Source organism: Oncorhynchus clarkii, chromosome 7 (genome assembly GCF_045791955.1).
Source record: "Oncorhynchus clarkii lewisi isolate Uvic-CL-2024 chromosome 7, UVic_Ocla_1.0, whole genome shotgun sequence".
Classification (NCBI taxonomy): Eukaryota; Metazoa; Chordata; class Actinopteri; order Salmoniformes; family Salmonidae; genus Oncorhynchus; species Oncorhynchus clarkii.
This window is the reverse complement of record NC_092153.1, coordinates 11965303-11987604: the sequence shown is the minus strand read 5'-3', so window position 1 is coordinate 11987604 and position 22302 is coordinate 11965303. Positions and strand designations below refer to the sequence as shown.

At 43.9% G+C, this 22302-nt stretch overlaps 2 protein-coding genes across 2 annotated transcripts; one reads left to right on the top strand and one right to left on the bottom strand.

Annotated features, from left to right (window-relative positions):
- The first annotated feature begins 5747 nt into the window (after positions 1 to 5747).
- On the top strand, positions 5748 to 7327 carry LOC139414086 (inhibin alpha chain-like). The gene is made up of 2 exons (XM_071161969.1): positions 5748 to 6236; positions 6436 to 7327. The coding sequence occupies exons 1-2, from the start codon at positions 5921 to 5923 to the stop codon at positions 7179 to 7181; spliced, it is 1062 nt and encodes a 353-aa protein (XP_071018070.1). The 5' UTR covers positions 5748 to 5920; the 3' UTR covers positions 7182 to 7327.
- A 187-nt stretch (positions 7328 to 7514) lies between these two features.
- LOC139412875 (gap junction gamma-1 protein-like) lies at positions 7515 to 18339 on the bottom strand. Its single transcript, XM_071159669.1, has 5 exons — positions 18167 to 18339; positions 10341 to 10622; positions 9921 to 10149; positions 9044 to 9742; positions 7515 to 8766 (listed from the first exon to the last, which is right to left on the bottom strand). The coding sequence occupies exons 2-5, from the start codon at positions 10578 to 10580 to the stop codon at positions 8753 to 8755; spliced, it is 1182 nt and encodes a 393-aa protein (XP_071015770.1). The 5' UTR covers positions 10581 to 10622; positions 18167 to 18339; the 3' UTR covers positions 7515 to 8752.
- Between the last annotated feature and the right edge of the window lie 3963 nt (positions 18340 to 22302).

Here is a 22302-nt window from a genome sequence, read left to right as displayed (position 1 = left end):
GCTGCTGCTACTACTACTACTACTACTGTTACTGCTGCTACTACTAATAATACTGTTACTGCTGCTGCTACTGCTGTTACTACTAATAATACTGTTACTGCTGCTGCTACTACTACTGTTACTGCTACTACTACTGTTACTGCTGCTACTACTACTACTACTACTGCTACTGCTACTACTGCTGCTGCTACTACTACTACTACTACTGTTACTACTACTACTGTTACTGCTACTACTACTGTTACTGCTGCTACTACTACTACTGTTACTGCTGCTGCTGCTACTACAACTAATACTGTTACTGCTGCTGCTACTGTTACTGCTGCTACTACTACTGCTACTACTACTACTATTGTTACTGCTGCTGCTACTGTTACTGCTGCTACTACTACTGCTACTACTACTACTACTATTGTTACTGCTGCTGCCACTGTTACTGCTGCTACTACTACTAATACTGTTACTGCTGCTGCTACTGCTGCTACTACTACTACTATTGTTACTGCTACTGCTACTGTTACTGCTGCTACTACTACTGCTACTACTACTATTGTTACTGCTGCTGCCACTGTTACTGCTGCTACTACTACTAATACTGTTACTGCTGCTGCTACTGCTGCTACTGCTACTACTGCTACTACTACTGTTACTGCTGCTGCCACTGTTACTGCTGCTACTACTACTAATACTGTTACTGCTGCTGCTACTGCTGCTACTGCTACTACTGCTACTACTACTGTTACTGCTGCTGCCACTGTTACTGCTGCTACTACTACTAATACTGTTACTGCTGCTGCTACTGCTACTGCTGTTACTACTGCTACTACTACTACTACTACTACTGCTGCTGCTACTGTTACTGCTGCTACTACTACTACTACTACTGTTACTGCTGCTACTACTACTGCTACTACTACTGTTACTGCTGCTGCTACTGTTACTGCTGCTACTACTACTACTGTTACTGCTGGTACTACTGTTACTGCTGCTACTACTACTACTGTTACTGCTGCTACTACTACTACTACTACTACTACTACTACTACTACTACTACTACTACTACTGTTACTGCTGCTACTACTACTACTACTACTACTGTTACTGCTGCTGCTACTACTACTGCTACTACTGCTAGTACTGTTACTACTACTACTGTTACTACTACTACTGTTACTGCTGCTACTACTGTTACTGCTGCTACTACAACTACTGTTACTACTGCTACTACAACTACTGTTACTACTACTACTACTACTGTTACTACTGCTACTACTGCTACTACTGCTACTACTACTGTTACTGCTGCTGCTATTGTTACTGCTGCTACTACTACTACTACTACTGTTACTGCTGGTACTACTGTTACTGCTGCTACTACTACTACTGTTACTGCTGCTACTACTACTACTGCTACTACTACTACTGTTACTGCTGCTACTACTACTACTACTACTGTTACTGCTGCTACTACTACTACTACTACTGTTACTGCTGCTGCTACTACTACTGTTACTGCTACTACTACTGTTACTGCTGCTACTACTACTACTACTGTTACTGCTGCTGCAACTAATACTGTTACTGCTTCTGCTACTGTTACTGCTGCTACTACTACTGCTACTACTACTACTGTTACTGCTGCTGCTACTGTTACTGCTGCTACTACTACTACTGTTACTGTTACTGCTGCTACTACTACTACTGCTACTACTACTACTGTTACTGCTGATGCTACTGTTACTGCTGCTACTACTACTACTACTACTGTTACTGCTGCTACTACTACTACTACTACTGTTACTGTTACTACTACTACTGTTACTGCTGCTACTACTACTACTACTACTGTTACTACTACTACTACTACTGTTACTGCTGCTGCTACTACTACTACTACTGTTACTGCTGCTGCTACTACTACTACTACTGATACTGCTGCTGCTACTACTACTACTACTGCTACTACTACTACTACTACTAGTTACTGCTACTACTACTGTTACTGCTGCTGCTACTACTACTACTGTTACAGCTGCTACTACTGTTACTGCTGCTGCTGCTACTACTACTACTACTTTTACTGCTGCTGCTACTACTACTACTACTACTGTTACTGCTGCTACTACTACTACTACTACTACTACTACTACTACTACTACTACTACTACCACTGTTACTGCTGCTGCTACTACTACTACTACTACTGCTACTACTACTACTGTTACTGCTGCTACTACTAATAATACTGTTACTGCTGCTGCTACTGCTACTGCTGTTACTACTACTAATACTGTTACTGCAAAATATTTAAATGCCTTTGAACAGGGTATGGTAGTAGATGCCAGGCGCACCGGTTTGTGTCAAGAACAGCAACGCTGCTGGGTTTTTCACACTCAACAGTTTCCCGTGTATCAAGAATGGTCCCCCACCCAAAGGACATCCAGCCAAGTTGACACAAGTTTGGGAAGCATTGGAGTCAACATGGGCCAGCATTCCTGTGGAAAGCTTTTGACACCTCATATAGTCCATGCCCCGATGAACTGAGGCTGTTCTGAGGGCAAAAGGGTGGGGCAACTCAATATTAGGAAGGTGTCCTTAATGTTTTGTACACTCAGTCTATATCTATCTCCCACTCTCAACGTCCTAGACACATCGGATAACACTGAGGAAGTTTTGGCAGGATAATGAAAACCTGGCAATTTGCAAACACTCCTGACTATGAACAGAACTCCCTCATGCAGCTGAGCCCCAGCTGTGGTAAACTAGTAGACAACTGGTGAGTTCAGACCATCTTCTGGCCACCTTGTTGTACTGCAAGAGCCCTTGAAACAGCCCCATGAAAATCATTAAAAAAATATTTAACTAGGCAAGTCAGTTAAGAACAAATTCTTCTTTACAATGATGGCCTAGGAACATGAGTTAACTGCCTTGTTCAGGGGCAGAACGACAGATTTTTTACCATATCAGATTGGGAATTCGAACTAGCAACCTTTTGTTTATAAGTGTTAAAATTCATGTTGAAACACTAACCACTAGGCTACCTGCCACCCCAAAGATGAGGTGGATTCCCAAACTAAAAGTTACTTCCTACCTTCTATCCTAGATTACTTGTCCTCTTGAAATGTTCTTGAGAGTCATGTTGGGATTTCAATGCATCATAGGACAAAAATACAGGAAAGTCACTGGTGATGATAAGAACAGCAGCATGGGAACTACAGTAGCTATGAGATACGTAAAGATATGTACCCTGGCTGCGGTCTATAAACTAGTTCCCCAGGCCTGACTAGAGACATGTGTGGCTCCATGACTCCACTCTAGTCACACGAGAGAGCTGACAATGGTACAGATAATCTGTTAGAGAGTTGGTGAGTTACGCAGAAGACTGCCCGTCTGCCTGGCCAGTATCACTTTCAGAGTTGGCCAGCACACCCTGGGGCTAAACTTAACTCTCTCTGTATAGAGAAAAGGACGTGTTTGCAAGAGAACGATTGTGTACTTCCGAGGTTATTGTATCTCGGTCTGGTATGTTTATTCCCCACTGAGACAAGCTGTAATATCTGACCTTGTCTATGAAACTGTATTCTACACTGCTCCAAAAAATAAAGGGAACACTTAAACAACACAATGTAACTCCAAGTCAATCACACTTCTGTGAAATCAAACTATCCACTTAGGAAGCAACACTGATTGACAATAAATTTCATATGCTGTTGTGCAAATGGAATAGACAACAGGTGGAAATTATAGGCATTTAGCAAGACACCCCCAATAAAGGAGTGGTTCTGCAGGTGGTGACCAGATCACTTCTCAGTTCCTATGCTTCCTGACTGATGTTTTGGTCACTTTTGAATGCTGGTGGTGCTTTCACTCTAGTGGTAGCATGAGACGGAGTCTACAACCCACACAAGTGGCTCAGGTAGTGCAGCTCATCCAGGATGGCACATCAATGCGAGCTGTGGCAAGAAGGTTTGCTGAGTGGGCGGTGGGTCAGTCATGGTGTGGGGTGGCATTTCTTTGGGGGGCCGCATAGCCCTCCATGTGCTCGCCAGAGGTAGCCTGACTGCCATTAGGTACCGAGATGAGATCCTCAGACCCCTTGTGAGACCATATGCTGGTGCGGTTGGCCCTAGGTTCCTCCTAATGCAAGACAATGCTAGACCTCATGTGGCTGGAGTGTGTCAGCAGTTCCTGCAAGAGGAAGGCATTGATGCTATGGACCGCCCGTTCCCCAGACCTGAATCCAATTGAGCACATCTGGGACATCATGTCTCGCTCCATCCACCAACGCCACGTTGCACCACAGACTGTCCAGGAGTTGGCGGATGCTTTAGTCCAGGTCTGGGAGGAGATCCCTCAGGAGACCACCCGCCACCTCATCAGGAGCATGCCCAGGCGTTGTAGGGAGGTCATACATGCACGTGGAGGCCACACACACTACTGAGCCTAATTTTGACTTGTTTTAAGGACATTACATCAAAGTTGGATCAGCCTGTAGTGTGGTTCTCCACTATAATTTTGAGTGTGACTCCAAATCCAGACCTCCCTGGGTTGATAAATTTGATTTCCATTGATAATTTTTGTGTGATTTTGTTGTCAGCACATTCAACTATGTAAATAAAAAAGTATTTAATAAGAATATTTCATTCATTCAGATCTAGGATGTGTTATATTAGTGTTCCCTTTATTTTTTTGAGCAGTGTATAATTGCACAGATGCAGGCAGGCAGAGCCTCAAGGCTGAAGTTGGATAAAGAAAGCCTAATTGTTATTATTTTCAAAAGACACATTAACACACACATTTGTTTGGTGGGAAAGCAGGTGCTATGATGAGGGACATACACATCTGTTGGGTTCATTATGATGAAAAATAAATCATATCGAACCTTTATTTGATCAGGGAGTCCTACTGAGACCAAGGTGTTGTCTACAGATGAGCCTTATGAAATGACTACAGCAGCACTGTGAGTTCACGTGTGATTACTGTTGTGATCTATTCGTAACACTTTATCTTCTAAGGGGGTTGCAAAGGGTTCATGAGTCATTTATATAAACAGTTATAACACTTTTGTTCAAACTGTGGTTCATTTTCAATAACTGACCCCAATATCTGTTTACGTTTGAGTCATTCAGCAGACACTCCTATCAGGAGTGACTTACAGTGCATTCATCTTAAGATAGCTAGGTGAGACAACATTTTCTGCACTTACAGAGCCTGTAAACCGTTCCATTTCAGACACCTCTTTCCATCGTGTCTTATCTGGACCTGGTGTTTTGTCTAATACTTCTCCTCTGCTGAAATGTCCTCACACCTCCGACACTAAATACACACACTATGTGTATTAAAGAAAACCTTAAAACACGAAGGAAAAATACCTCAGAAATGGTTTCAACGTTTTGTTACAGTCCACTTCACAAAACAGACAAATCTAGTACAGTACAAGAACAAAGTGGCCCTTACCGTGAAACGCAGACTGTGATCAAATACATTGTAACTTCCAATCACCCACAAGGTCATACTCTGAAGACTTTCCTCTGGATAATGACTGCATAACAATAACATAGGGCTCTCTCTCACTCCCTTTTTCTCCAGTGTCTAGATAGGCATGGGTAGGAGGCAATATTATTCCATGACAAAACAATGGATAAGGGAGACACAGTGCTCTGCATTGGCAGAGATGGGAACCTCCAAATAATACAGGACTTCATTGACACCACTTTCCCACTGGCTCAGGACAGAGAAGGATCTACACTACTTCACCTCATCTACAAGAAGTTTTGGCCCAATCAATTGACCCATTTGGTCACCTTACCAATTATTAGACAGGGATATCTGACCTACTTGGATTACTCAAACTCAAAGCAATTTTCCACCTCGATCTTCATGCTTCACAACCTTCTATAGACCGAAGAGATCTGAACCATGCAGACTGGTCCTTCTACCGTCCTCTCCTGTGCCCTGTTACTCCTGTGGACCCAGACCCTGACCCAGGCCTGCCAGGGGGACGAGCTGCCTCGTGACGTGGTGTTAGACTGGTTCAAACAGCGCCTCCTGGATGGGTTAGGGCTGGAGCAGCCCCCCGAGCCCAGCCACCAGGCCCCTGACGGGGGCAGAGAGAGAGCAAAGCCGGGGCGAGGTCACCGGAGATCCACCAGGGTAGGGAGGGCAGCCTGGGCACAGGACCACAGGAGGCATCACCAGGAGAGCCATGAGCAAGTAATCCTCTTCCCCAGCTCTGGTGAGTGAGAGTCCATATCCCTCTTTCTCACGCTCTGATGCCCTGTTCCTTTTCCCTTCTCTTTAGTCAAGCTCTCTTCACTAGTTCACTCCAAAAGTAAAGGTTGTCTGATGTTTTTCCAGACATCAACAACTGTAGGTTACTCGTTTCCCCATCCAGTGACCTAGTCTTATTTCCACTGTCTGCCTTGTTTTTCCAGACTCTACCGGTGATAGCTCAGACTCCCCATCAGAGGAGAGAGCCACCAGCCACTTCACCTACTACTTCCAATCCTCCCTAAACAACCAGGAGTCTGCCATCACCTCAGCCCATTTCTGGTTCTACGCCGGCGAGGGTGCCAGCAGGAACATCACCCCTCTCTTCCTCCTCACTTCAGACCAGCAGCTCCTCCAGGTGGCAGAGTTTCCGGCCAAGACCACCGCTGATGGCTGGACCACCTACCACTTCGAGCACCACCTCCTCACCGCCCTGACCCAAGGCCCCTTCGTACTCCAGGTGCGCTGCCCCGCCTGCGAATGCCACGCAAACGAAGCCAACAAAATGCCATTCCTCCACCTGCACACCCGACCTCACGGCCCAGACCGCTCCCCACGGCGAGCGGCCGCCACCATTCCCTGGTTCCCATCGTCCATCGACCTCCTGATGCGGCCATCGCAGCAAAGGCCAGAGTACAGTGACTGTCAGCGGGAGATGATCAACATCTCGTTCCAGGAGCTGGGCTGGGACAACTGGATCGTTCACCCGAAGGTTCTCAACTTCTACTACTGTCATGGCACCTGCTCGGCTTTGGACCGCACCACTGCTATGCTGGGGATCAAACAGTGCTGCGCCCCGGTCCCCGGGACCATGAGGTCACTACGGTTTACCACTACGTCTGACGGAGGGTACTCCTTTAAATACGAGACCCTTCCCAACATCATACCAGAGGAGTGCACCTGTATCTAGGCCTAAAACCTGTTTTTCAAAGTAAGATTAGTTATGCTGGTGTAATCTCAGCCTGAGCAATTTAGATGTAATTTTTAAAATTCCTTTTTAGGGAGCACCTAGGCTAGACCTATAACTGATAGGCCTGTATTTGTCATGCACCAAGATTATAGAGCAAAATAATGTTTGTTAATGATACAGCTACACAAGATACATTTAATTAAAAAAATTACTGAAATGGGTGTGCAGTGTGTTCTTCCTTCTTACCACAAGAGGGCAATGCAGACTCAGATTAAGGTATTTTAGAAGTGAAGTACAGAGGTCTACAGTGAAGTAATCATTCCAATGTCGTTCTGTTCAAATATATTTATTCATGTATTTCTATGAAACTAAACTCTACAGTTGCAAAAAACAACTTGGAACAATATAACAAAAACACTCCAAATAGAAAAATATTGGAATGTTATTTTTGTACCGAATAAAAACAAAAACGAAGGAAAAATTAAATGAACACGGCACGGATCGTTTCCAGTTCCCAACCCAACCATTTCGAAGAACCATCACATTATGACAACATAAGCAAATGTTGGTGCATTTGCCTCCTTAGAAATCCAGTACGAACATAAAAATGTTTAAAAACAACACCGACTAGCATGAACAAAAGGAACCAGGACAGGAGCAAAATGACAGGTACAGCATGGAAGAACATTTATAGTCATCACAGGATTCAAGCATTTCCCAGGTATTTATCACATTTGGCCAATTTGTTGGAATGACTAATATACAAGGCTTTAACAATGAGTGGAGTCTCATGGAATGTCAAAACAATTCATTTTTAATTACTAAAACGCAGACAAAAGCTGTACAGTTTTCGTCCAAGATTAAGTTAAAAGTGCTCGTTAAAGAAGTGCACTGTCAGAAAACCTCCCACCACCTTGTACACAACACACCCACACGGACGCACGAACAGACGAACATCCTCTTAATGACTGTGCAAAAGGACATCCCCTGCAGGCAAGTGTTCATTGCGGTTCACTCTGTATCCAGCAACAACAAGCCCTGGCATAACAACATGTGCAGTAAATGCTTTTAAGACTTGAGCCTCGCTCTTAAAGTTGGACCAACTAGTAAACTTTGTCAGTAGAGAGGAACTGGATGAGACCCAGTCACCTGACAGACTACAGAAACTGACCCGAGAACAGAATGACTGCCAAACTAATTCAAACAAAAACGGACAAACCAAAACACCTTTGGGCAAAAATAAACGGGGTGTCGACTACATCTAGAAGGCTGTGCTTCAGCGACAGGCACTGCCAAAGTAGGGTGTGGGGTTTCGGCAAGCTGAAACTTGAGACCAAAGTATTTGGAGGCACTCAAGTGGAACGAGTCGGACGCTAAGGAGATTTGTACTGTAGCAGCTTTACATTCACGTTGTCCCTGGCCCTTAATACTGCAAGGCCCTCCATCCCTCACACAACCACACTCTTCAGTCTCTCCACTGTCTGGCTGTGTTCCCATGTGCTTCCCCATCTGTGGAGGGCCAGTTGGGAAGAGAAAGCAGGCAGGCAGTCGAGCAGGGCATTAAGCAGGATTCAGGCATGTACTCCTGAGGGAACAACATGTTAGACAGGGAATAGAGGAATCTCTAGGTTCTCTACTTCATGGGAACAAACAGTACTGTGGGGTTATATAGGTTAATGTCATTCTGTACAGTCATTCAAAATGGCTTAAGGCACCTGGAGCAGGTTCAAATAAACACAATGTCTGAAAAATACATATGGCGCCTTCTTCAATCGCTCTTTTTGTAGGGCTGATAAAGCTAGAAACCTTCCTTCATATTGTTTTGACCCGTTCAGCAGTCAGATACTACTTGACATCCTTACCTTTCTCCCTGGCCGCCGCCTGTTTCTCCTGAGCCAAGTTGAGTCTGTTCTGCTCTGCAGCCGTGGTGTTGTTCTCAGGACTGCTGCTCCGTGACGGGGACCCCTGGCCCTCCTCGTTCTGGTAGGCCAAGTCCAGGTGCTGCTGGGCCATCTTCAGGTGCTTCCTCAGCCTCTCCAGGTCTCTGCTGGACGCCTCGTCCCCCAGGCTCTGCCTCCCAGAGTCCCCCACCAACGGCTCTCTGAACTCTGCCTTCAGCTTGCCTGACGGGTCCTTCTTCCCCAGGGACGTGTGATACCCTGGCGGGGCCGTGGGCACATGGCGAGAACTGCAGAGGGACCCCCGGGCCACAGGTGGGGTGGGGAGGTGTCTTGCGCGCATGCGAAGGGTGTCGCGGACCCCGCCGACACCGAGATGGAGAATCTCCAGGAGGGTGAGTGTGGTGCAGAGGAGAGAAACCACGTACATGACCAGGAGGAAGATGGTCTTCTCGGTGGGCCGCGAGACGAAGCAGTCCACCATGTGTGGACAGGGTGAGCGCATGCACACGTAGGAGTCCGCCACCTCGAAGCCGTAGAGGACATACTGGCCTAACAGGAAGGCCACCTCGAAGGCGATGCGCGAGATCAGCGAACACACGTACACCTTCATCAGGCCGTCACGCGCGATCCGCCGCCGACCGTCGTGCTTCTTCACAGAGCCTGGAGACGAGGCAGAGACAAACTCACTGACAGCAAGCCACAGGGCAAGTCAAAGTAAAGGGACGGGTGGGATCCACACGGCTATAAAGTCAAATAAAAAGTCATTTCCCTGGTGACAACTTCATAACCAGTGTCAATGAAAAGAGACAGTTTGAGGAGAAGCTGTGCCTCACCCTACCTTCTGTCACCTTCTCTTTGTCCTTCACCTCGATCTCCTCAGTGATTATGGGGTCCTCCTCTCCGTTGTCCTCTGCCTCCTCGTAGTCCCGCTGTGTCCCCCGGGTCACGATGGGCATTCTCCTCTTCCCGGCACGATGAAGAGGCCGGTACTCAACATCGTCCATGCGGGCGATCTTGTGCATGGCAAAGCCCAAGTACATGATGGTAGGAGTGGTGATCAGGATCACCTGGAGGAGAGAGGGAGGGAGTGGATGGTAGACAGGGAATTCAAAGTCCCTGAGTGATTGCTTACAAGTACATAAGCAGTTAATGGTTTGTGTCAAAAGGTTATACATCCCATCTGTTATGGCTAAACACACCTTATAGTTACTTCACCCTACCTTGAGAAAACATTTACATATGCTTGACTCAGTCTCACCTGGAAGATCCAGAAGCGGACGTGTGAGAGAGGAGCGAAGGCGTCGTAGCAGACGTTCTCACAGCCGGGCTGCTGCGTGTTGCAGACGAACTTAGCCTGTTCATCGTAGTAGATGGTCTCGCCCCCCACGGCCGTCAGCACGATGCGGAAGATGATGAGCACAGTCAGCCAGATCTTCCCCACGAACGTGCTGTGGTTGGAGATCTCATCCAGGAGACGCGTCAGGAAGCTCCAGCTCATGATGAGGCCTCAGCAGACACCTGGCCAGAGGCCCTCTCAGCTCTGGGGGGGAGAGGTGATGTTATTTTCAGTGTGACATTTACCTGAAAAGCTGTTTCTGGTGCACCTGGCTCATCTTCAGATTTTCATTTAAAAAAAAAGAACACCCTGATCATCATGTCAGTTATGGAGGTGGGGTGGGACGAGTGCTAGGAGCAAAAGGGTAAGCTTCTTAAAAACACACATCTCAAGTCAACACACCATCCATCAAGGTAAAACAAATGCCATTCAAGTGAAGAGATGTCAGCAGAGAGAACTGGCTGCCTCCTGTACGGCGATAGACACTAGATCTCCTGTCCAGATCCATCCACACACACTAGACTGTAGATCAGAGAAACCCACCATGCGATACACACGTGTGGATGTGTCACCCTGGGAGAGGTACAGATAAAACCAAGCCATCCATACTACAAAGTGCTAATACAGTCAATCATAACTTAGTATTAAGCTTCTAATATTTTAGTTACTGTGTGAACTACAGGGGAGGTCCAAACTGCAACAGTCAAATCATTTACAGGTCTGGTACTCAACATCGTCCATGTGTTCACTTGAAAGGTTTGATTCTTTACCACGATTCAACCAAGCCGGGCTCTTCAGTTAAACCAAAACATTCATATATGCCTTTAAAATCAGATGCTGCAAAACCGGTTCTTATTGACCCCTGAACATGAATTATGAATTTTAAAAAAAACTATTAACTGAAAAGGTATGACGTAGGCTACTTCCTATTAACGAAAGGGAATTTTAATGACCTTTCTGGCATGACCAAATTATTGGCCCCATTGACCCCAACCCCACTCTCCAGAAAAATAACACTTGAGAAATATTTGATTTGATCAACAGGGGGCACCACTCCATCCACAAGGTTCATAAATGATGAGCCATATGAGCACATAAGGAGGGTACAGGGAGGGTTGGATGATGACGCCCACACTCCCAGGTTAAATATTATTATAGGAACCAGAAGAGCAGGCGCCAGGTAGAATATAATGACCTAGTGGGAGTACTGTGGTAGAAGTTCCACGAGATGAACGTGCTGCAACGTCCATGTCTCACACCCAGGCTTCAGATCTATGGCCATAGGTTTCCTTTTGAAGGATTTAACAAGTGTGGTTTCTGGTTTCACAATATGCTGTTTGTTCGAATGTAAAAAGGAGGTTGTTCATTTGGAAGCACAATAAAAAATCAAGTTAAAAGGCAATTTTTATAGACTGAACTGCTAGTGAATCATGTATACTGTCCGGTGGACCGGCCCAACAAAAATAGATTGACGGTAGAAAAAAACCTAACACAGGTCAGTCCATACTGTATCACATGGTACCCTAGTGGATTGTGGTTTACACCTGTATTCTTACAACTCCCTGTCATTCCAAACCCCAGCCTGCTCACTACCACCTCTAAAGACTGGGGGTCGGCAAGGCTGGGACTTCACACTGGGGAGAGAGGATGGTGCGGGTCAGAGAAGCAAGGCAGTCCAGATGGGAAAGCTCAGCAGCAGCAGGGTAGGAAGACAAAGGACTGGAGGGGGTCAGCCTGTAGAGTCACAGTATTCACCAGGACAGTGAATTATGCTGGATGAGGAGGCAAGTCAAGATAGAAGCTACTGCAAGGAAATAAATTGTCCCCAGTAAAGTGTGTACAGACATTGCAATGGCATACTGTGTACATAGAGAGCTCCAGAAGTATCGGGATTGTTTTGTTGCTTTGGCTCTGTAGCTCCAGGACTTTGGATTTTAAACGATACAATGACTGTGCATTTATATGTGCAGATGTCAGCTTTCCTTTGAGGGTATTATTGGGTGAAACGTTTACAAATTACAGTACTTTTTGTACATAGCAGCCCCCCTCCCCCATTTAAGGGCAGCAAAAGTATTAGAACAGATGTACTTGTGTATTAAAGTAGTAAGAAGTGAAGTATTTGGCCTTCTATTCATAGCACGCAATGACTACATCAAGCTTGTGACTCCAGAATTGTGTTGGATGCATTTGCTGTTTGTTTTTGGTTGTTTCAGATTATTTTGTGCAGAATATTAATGGATGGTAAATGTTGTGCCATTTGAGTCACTTCTTATAAATATGAAACGTTTCTACAGCGTTTATTTAATGTGGATGCTACCAGGATTACAGAAAATCCTGAATGAATGGTGAATAATGATGAGTGAGACTGAAATATAATGCACATCATCTGCACTTTAACCTCAGTCATTCATCATTTCCAACGTGCTGGAGTACAGCAGCAAAACAAGAAGATGTGCCACTGTCCCAGAACTTTTAGAGCGCACTGTATAGTTTTCACATTTCTTGTTTTGCTGCTGACATGATGAACCTGTCTAGGAGTGTTCATCTAAAATCAACAGTCATCATTACTCCAGTTACCTTGCTGACTTTCTAGTTGTTCCAAGAAACAAGAACTAGCCCTTCTTTCCCACACTAGTCATCTCTGGTTTCAAATGTCCCAGAATACATGTGGGTGAGGTGACACGACAAAGTCCTGATCTAGTGCCACTACCTGAGGGGATACCTCGCCAATCTGCCATCCATGGCATTGCCGGGTCCTCTCAACTTGACCTTGGGAAGAAAAAAAGGGCCCGCTTTTCCGGTACGGGTGCAGTAAGCGGATTTAACAGGCCTATTTGACCATCATGCCGTACAACTGAATCAATGTCTTTCCTAGTTTACCACTGCAAATCTGTGGCAATTAACCCTACACATTTTCCCTGGACAATGTTTTTGTTCTTAACGATCACATGAAATGGAAAAAGTACCAACTTGTCTTAATACAGTATACAGTATAGTAAATACTTGGAGAGAAAAAACTCCCTAAACTGTTCACATCTAAAATGTACCTAAATCAAGCCAATCATGATTGAGTTTAAAATCAGTTTTAATTTAATTGTAGTTTCTAGTAACTTTTAATAATATTCTAATTATAACATTAAAGATTAAATGTTTTGTAGGAAATATAATCCTATTCCTTAAAATAAATATTTTAGATCATTGGGGCAGAAGTAGAGAACGTAGACAGCTGTCTGGTATCAGACTCTTGACACGGTAACAACATGAGATCGGCTGGTTTATTCTGGGTTTTTGGTTGCAAGCAAGTTTGTTTTAACACACAGGTGCAAGTGATCTCCTGTTAGTAGATATGCAATGGACCCAGCATATTTAACAAGGCTAAACAGAACCTAGATTAGCACTCCTACTCTGAGACACTATGAATATGTTCAGTGACAATCTCCTCAGTGATCGAATACTGGATCCTCTCCATTTCACAGTGTACTTTGAGAACACAACAGCCATTGAAGATGACAGGTATTATCTAGCCATTGTCTAAAATGTCTCAGGTCAGTCGAACATCCAATGTCACATAATGGTCCATGTAATCAACCCACTCTTCAAAACAAAAAAAACTGTCCCAGCAGCCTAAGCATTGTGCAAGAAAATGGGTCATCCAGCTTTCTTCTGAACTTCCTTCTGGCTTTGAAAAGCAGTGGGTACCACCTTCCCAATGCGTACCATTTCATCTTTGGTCAATTGAGGCCTAGCCCACACCTAACAGGCATGCTACACTGCTCATGCCTGCAAAAGCTATGTGTCCAGTTATTCTCTATGTGTTGGAGGTACTTATTAAAAGAGGCCAAAGAAACACTGGCATCCTATACAGCAAAAAGGCCATATAGGATATCTAGTGAAGAGATGTAAACAGGTGGGCAGTCAGGGAGTTTGATTAAGCTGAACCACGGTGCACCGCTCTATGGCCCGTGACGTGAACGGCAAAAGGGGTGAGGGAGGAGCGCCGTTCTCAACTCAAACAGTAATCTGCACCATTTAGGCATGTTGTCAAGGCAGCAGCATGGTGCATCATTCAGAAACACATTTCCTATAAAATACACACTACTGTTCAAAAGTTTGGGGTCACTTAAAAATGTTCTCATTTTTTAAAAGAAAAGCACATTTTTTTCTTTAAAATAACATCAAATTGATCAGAAATACAATGTAGACATTGCTAATGTTGTAAATGACTATTGTAGCTGGAAACAGCTGATTTTTTATGGATCATCTACATAGGCGTACAGAGGCCCATTATAAGCAATCATCACTCCTGTGTGCCAATTATAATTTGTAAAGGCTAATTGATCATTAGAAAACCCTTTACAATTATGTTTGCACAGATAAACTGTTGTTCTGATTAAAGAAGCTATTAAACTGGCCTTCTTTAGACTAGTTGAGTATCTGGCGCGTCAGCATTTGTGGGTTCGATTACAGGCTCACAATGGCCAAAAACAAAGACCTTTCTTCTGAAACTCGTCAGTCTATTCTTGTTCTGAGAAATTAAGGCTATTCCATGCGAGAAATTGCCAAGAAACTGAAGATCTTGTATAACGTTGTATACTACTCCCTTCACAGAACAGCGCAAACTGGCTCTAACCAGAATAGAGGGAGTGGGAGGCCCAGTGCACAACTAAGCAAGAGGACAAGTACATTAGAGTATCTAGTTTGAGAAACAGACGCCTCACAAGTCCTCAACTGGCAGCTTCATTAAATTGTACTCGCAAAACACCAATCTCGACGTTAATTAACAGTGAAGAGGTGACTCCGGGATGCTGACCTTCTAGGCAGAGTTCCTCTGTCCAGTGTCTGTTCTTTTGCCCAGCCAAATCTTTTATTGGCCAGTCTGAAATATGGCTTTTTCTTTGCAACTCTGCCTAGAAGGCCAGCATCCTGGAGTCACCTCTTCACTGTTGATGCTGAGACTGATGTTTTGCGGGTACCATTTAATGAAGCTGCCAGTTGAGGACTTGAGGCGTCTGTTTCTCTAACTAGACACTAATATACTTGTCCTTTTGCTCAGTTGTGCACTAGGGCCTCCCACTCCCTCTATTCTGGTTAGAGACAGATGGCGCGGTTCTGTGAAGGGAGTAGTACACAGCGTTGTACGAGATCTTCAGTATCTTGGCAATTTCTCGCATGGAATAGCCTTCATTTCTCAGCACAACAGACTGAGATGAAGACGAAAGTTCTTTGAGCCTGTAATCAAACCCATAAATGCTGCTGCTCCAGATACCCAACTAGTCTAAATGCCAGGTTTATTGCTTCTTTAAGTCAGAAGAACAGTTTTCAGGTGTGCTAACATAATTGCAAAAGGGTTTTCTAATGATCAATTAGCTAATCCAAGTTTTAAAAGGCTAACACAATGTCCCATTGGAACACAGGAGTGACGGTTGCTGATAATGGGCCTCTGTAGGTATTCCATTAAATCTGCCGTTTCCAGCAACAATATTAATTTACAATATTAACTATGCCTACATTGTATTTCTGATCAATTTGATGTTATTTTAACAGACCAGAAACGTTTACTTTTCTTTTAAAAACAAGGACATTTCTAAGTGACCCCAAACTTTTAAATGGTAGTGTTCCATTTTTTTTAAACTAGACTGAACAAAAATATAAAGGCAACAATTTTAAAGATCTCACGGAGTTGTTCACATAAGGAAATCCGTCAATTGAAATCAACTATGGATTTCACATGACTGGGAATACAGATATGCACCTGTTGGTCACAGACGCATATCGGCCTCAATACCTCATCACGGTATCTCTGCATTCAAAATTGCCATTAATAAAATGCAATTGTGTTCATTGTCTGTAGCTTATGCCTACCCATACCATAACCCCACCATGGGGCACTCTATTCACAATGTTGACATCAGCAAATCGCTCGCCAACATGACGCCATTCACGTTGTCTGCGGTTGTGAAGCTGGTTGGACGTACTGCCAAATTCTCAAAAACGGAGGCGGCCTATGGTAGAGAAATGAACATTCAATTATCTGGCAACAGTTCTGGTGGATATTCCTGCAGTCAGCATACCAATTGCACTCCCAAAACATCTATGGCATTGTGTTGTGACAAAACTGCACATTTTAGTGGCCTTTTGCCCCCATCCCAAGGTGCACCTGTGTAATGATCATGCCGTTTAATCTTCTTGATAAACCATAACTGTCAGGTGGACGGATTATCTTGGCAAAGAAGAAATGCTCACGAACAGGGATGTAACATTTGTGCAGAACATTTGAAAGAAATAAGCTTTTTGTGCATATGGAACATTTCTGCCATCTTATGAAACATGGGACCAACACTTTTCATGCATTTATATTTTTTGTTCAGTGTAGTTTATTGGGGAGGCAGATAAAGCATTTATCAAAATCAATCACTTTTGCATGTGAAAACAGAATCCTACTCATTACTCCATGCGTTCACCTACGTAACCTTGGTTTTGAGACATCTTCAGATGCCAGAGCTGGGCACCAGGCTCACGCCCAGGTGGCAACCGGTTCCAAGACCAATGTAATCACTTCTAACCCGATGCAAACTTCTTCCACCAAGACAACCTAGGCCTGGCATTTAAATTAAACCCAAACAGCAAGAGAACACTAGACTAAATGGACCAGTAAAGATGGCCACCTGATAGCCTATTAAATATCACCCACATGTTAGCCTAACATGTGGGTGATATTATTAGGTTAAAACACAAAAACATTTGAGAGCCTGAGGGCAAATAAGCCTACTAAACACTTCAAGTCCTAAAAATCAACAACTGACCAAGACAAAGTAGCTCATTTTCATCTGGACCAAAGCTCATCCTAGGCTACTGAACCAGCAAAGGAATTTGGTTAATTACAAGTCAGTGAAGTAAAGACGGGGGGTGGGAGTTGAGCAGTGCAGAAGGCCCGGTAGTGAAGGTATCCGGTCAACACGCTGTACATTCATTGGCCTCTAACCAAAAACAGAGATGGCCCATGGTGTAGGCCGAGGGCACATGCATGAAACCACTGACTGCATGCTGTCGGTCACACATGGCAACCAATAAACCTACAAACGCCAGTCATTGAACTTCACTATGTCACTCATAGAACGGTGACTGTATGAAGCGGACTGTGTAGAAGGCCAATGAGCCGGAGAATTTAGATTAGGTTTGTTAACCCACCATCAAGCGTTTCATTTGCGACTAAATTGGCTACACGCGTGTTAAAATTAACTGCTTAACGAGGGGTTGATATCTTGATTGATAAAAATGACTGATTTTAAGATTAAGATGATCAAGATAATGAATGCCTAAAAAAAAGCTTGACATCATGGCTGGAATGCGTTTGGTAAAATAAAAAAGTGATGGAAAAAGCCATCATAAACATTGGCCCGTAATTTGTTGATACACTCAGCTAACAAGATTATAAAAATGGTTGTTCGGAATCAAGTTAATTGTAAATTCTGAATTTAGATTAAATGATTACAAAAGTAGCAAACCTAAGCGCCTTGACTCAAACTGCCCAAGAAAACCTAAAGATCAAACGATTGTAGCCTCGCTGACCGCGCGCAGGGAACAAAAAAGTATCGTTAAACTTTGAGGAAGAATTGATAGGCAACAACTTGTGGAATTAATAAATTGACACTAGTAAATTAAACTGCGAGTAAAGTTACATTGAGCGTTTGTGAACCTGGTAAAAAAAAACATCTCAAAGGATTATGGGTCTCCTCGCAAAAACTCACCTTTAAGGCTCGAAACTGTCCTTCTTGTTTTCAGCCTTAATTCCCCTCGTAGCCTCTCCAAACTATCAACAACTGTTCTTTCTCCCCCGCCGCTCTTTCATAAACTTACAACCCCCTCTTTTTTAACCCATTCGGCGCTTTGTAGTACCATGTGACCCCTGCATCAATGTCGGGGCCCCAAACACATTCATGCAGGACAAAAGAAGAGTCGCGAAATCCCCTTTCTCCTCCTACCATACCTCCACGTAACCCTGCCCCGTTTAGGAGGCCCTTATCTGAAACGTGATATATACTAGCTGACTAGATACTGTTTGCTGTATTGCTTAGTTCACATTTTTTTGTATCATTTTATTGCTATTCTCAGATTAATTAAACAAAGAAAGACAGATATTTATGAAACCAATAGCCTTTTATATCTCTACAATCAAAAAACACAATAGGTAGGTGCAGTTAAGGATCTGCTTTAACTTTATGAGGTAGTTAGTTATACACATGTCACAATTTATCATCAGGGCAATGAAATATGATAAATATATATGGGGGGGGGGGGCATTTAAAGAACAATCAAAAAATGCTCCTTATGTGTGAGGTAGATCCTGCTCCAGCTGCTCCCTGTCTTGTTGGTTGTGTAGATAGGGAGAAGGAGTATGCTATAACAACATGCTCCCTGCTGTCCCTATCACACAGTTGTAGAGCTGGACCAGAGCCAGATCAACTCTCAGCTCAACACTGTGAGAGAATGGCTGTGGTATTCCACATCAGCACAGCTGTGTGCCTGTGTCCAAATGGCCAAATAATGTCCACTCTAGTACACTCTAATTATGTAGCTATGTCTGTATTGTAAGTCTACTGGGGAAATGGAATATGCATTTCTGTCACTCGTGTGGTAAATTAACAATATCTTTATTGATAGCCCAGGAGGTTGGTGGCACCTTCATTGGGGAGGACGGGCTCGTGGTAATGTCTGGAGCGGAGTAAGTGTTTGATGCTATTCCATATGCTCCGTTCCAGACATTATTATGAGCCGTCTTCCCCTCAGCAGCCTCCACTGATTGATAAGATTGTGTATCGTGTGTCATACTTAGCAAGATGCCAGTGATTCAACGTCTACAGCATCTTAAACCCCAAAGCATACCTTCCAAGTGAGTGTGATAAAAGTAGAATAGAAAATACCAATCTTGAGTCGAAGCACCTGTTGCCTGAACTCAACCTTGGTATTTTGGCTGGTCTCAGCGCACATGCTCTGACAATTAAAATGGGCTGTGTGTACACATTCCTCCACTGTTAAAACCTTTAAATTCACACATAACAGCTCGCATAGTGGTGCCAACATCCGATGTTTGCCATATATGGTATGGTAATAGACCGGCCCCACTGTAACATCCACAAACCCAGAACCCATCTATCACAGGCTTATTTGCCAAACAAAAACCTTGTTTGAAATAACAGGAGACAGATTTAATAGGGTAAGTGCTGCTAGAGTTTATTGGAACAATACAGAGTACCTACGTCAAACATGTGGGCGTCATGCAAGACAAAACAGGTCCGCTAATGTTGTTTACGACCGCTGGTTTATTATGCCATAGGTGTGATAATCAAACGCATAATCCACTCCTACTGAATCTCTTTAAAACACCCTCCCAACAAAATATTGCAGTTTTGAAACTGCAGTAAAAGTGCAGTAACTGCAGTCGACTGAGGATAGAGTAATTGCAGAATAACTGCAGTTATACTGCACTGTAACTGCAGTTACACTGCAAAATTACTGTAGTAAAAAAACGGACGCAGTATTTGCAGCATACTGCAGTTAGACTGCACTTTAACTGCAGTTATACTGCATTCTGACTGCAATCTTTTTTATTAAGGGCACTGGGTAAAGACATCAGTTCAATATTTAGTTTTGATTTACATTTGGTTGAGTTGTCAACTAATGTGAATTCCACATGAAATCAACAAAGCATGTCACCATGTTATTGGATTTATGTTATAAGTTAGGAGGAATTTCCCTTATGCTGATTACTTTTTACAAATCCAATAGGCTTTCACTTAGATGTATTTTTTGGTAGGTTGATACGTTGATACAACCAGTTTTTGCCCAGTGTGTCTTTAACACGTTTCCTGAACAGAGTCCCATCCCATCTTCACAGCCAGGAAGTGCTTGTTGCCATCAACAAAGCCCTTCCAAAAAATGATTGCAGTTTTGAAACTTTAGTAAAAGTGCAGTAACTGCAGTCAACTGAGGTATTTTATACACAGAAATTGCAGAATAACTGCAGTGTTCTGCAGTTCTACTGCATTCTAACTGCAGTTACACTGCAAAATTACTGCAGTAAATGTGTATTTATTTTGAGTGCAGTATTTGCAGCATAGTGTAGTTATACTGCACGCTAACTGCAATATTTTTTTCGTGGGGGGTTATATTTACTACTTACAGGTGGTATGTTGACTCTCTCTGGTGTCATTCACAGTGCTCAATAAGGAACTGTTGGTCTTTACTCTGGAAAAACAAACAGAAGAAAGCCCCCTCCCTGCATGGCAGTGACAGCAGAACTGGGACACTGCTGTCTTCTCCCAGGGGTGGGCAACGCTTGAGTAGCATTGCCAGAGCAGTGTCAAGGGCCCCAAGAAGGAAGTGTTGCACGAAGTGTGTATGTTGTGATATTTAACACTACTATCCCAATCCTTCTCACGCAAGCAGAGAAAATGTCCCCGCATCTTCATCTCCACGTGAATGTTAGTCTATCACCTCTGGGTCTTTTAGGCAGAGTTTAATTAGTGTCTCCATTGGGCAACTGTTGATCAGTACAAATGAAGCCTTAACATTTTGACGTATGTGCCTGCCAGATAGATCTGATGTTTTACTCATCTGGTGCTGTGTTCCCCTGTGTTCCCTACCATTTGGAACCACTGGAGGGTAGGACATCAAATAAAAGTTCTTCATTAGCCATGTGGTGGGTTGATTAGTAGAGTTGTGCGTCGCAGATGTTTTATTTCACATTTTAGTCATTTAGCAGACACTTGTCCAGACTGATTGGTACCAAGTGCATCCATTTTCATCGTTTTTTTCATACTGGCCCCCCATGGGAATTGAACCCACAACCCTGGCATTGCAAGCACCATGCTCTACTAACTGAGAAAACAAGAACTACTTGAAAACGTTGAATGTACAGGGGTGTGGGGGCTGTGCTTTGGCAAAGTGGGTGGGGTTATATCTTGCCTGATTGGCTCCGTCCAGGTGTAACATTGGACAGGGTCAGTGTCTTGCGACCCTGATTCACTGGACACTCATCTCAGAACACCTGGTCATGAAAAACCAACTGACATTGACTCCCAAGTTGTTGAACTGTTGCCCTCTCTATAGCCACCATGGTTATTATATGACCCTGCTGGTGATCTATGAACGTTTGAACTTCTGGAATGAATGGTCACATGTACTCTTAACTCCCCACTCAGCCCAGCCAGAAGAGAACTGCCGTCCCCTTTGAGCACGATTCCTCTCCAGGTTTCTTCCTAGGTTGCTGCCTTCTAGGGAGTTTTTCCTAGACGTTGTGCTGCTTTCTCTTTGGAGATTTGGTCCTGACCAATCTCTCCCTGAAAGGAAATCATTTAACATCGAGGGTTTTAAAGTGCTTCCTTCTTTCCTTCCCTGTGAGCCATGATATGACAGGAATGGATAGACAGACTATCAGTGTGATGGTTAACGCCATAGTATTCATTCATTTATTTCAAAGCTTCGTGTAACTTTTCAGAATTTCTATTCCTCCTATGAAAAATGTCACTTGGTGTGGAAATGTTCTTGTATTACACAATAAAATCTTAGGAATTGTCAAATGTTTCATTGAAGAACCGCAAGGGGGTCTGATGGGGCAGAAAGCGATGATTATTGGTAGTTGTGTGTGTGGCCACGTGGATGACTGGAGGATTAACGTGACGACGGGGATGGGGGGATGGGGGGGGGGGGGGGGGGGGGGTACATTGCTGCGGTTGTGGTTGACGTTGGGCTGACTGTGTGAGAACAATGAAAAACCCCTCTGGAACTACATGATTACAGAGGGAAAAGTAGCTATTGGAACTTTCTCACTGTGAAAATGAAAGAGTTGGACAAACATGTGGAAATACAGTGTCATAAGAGGATG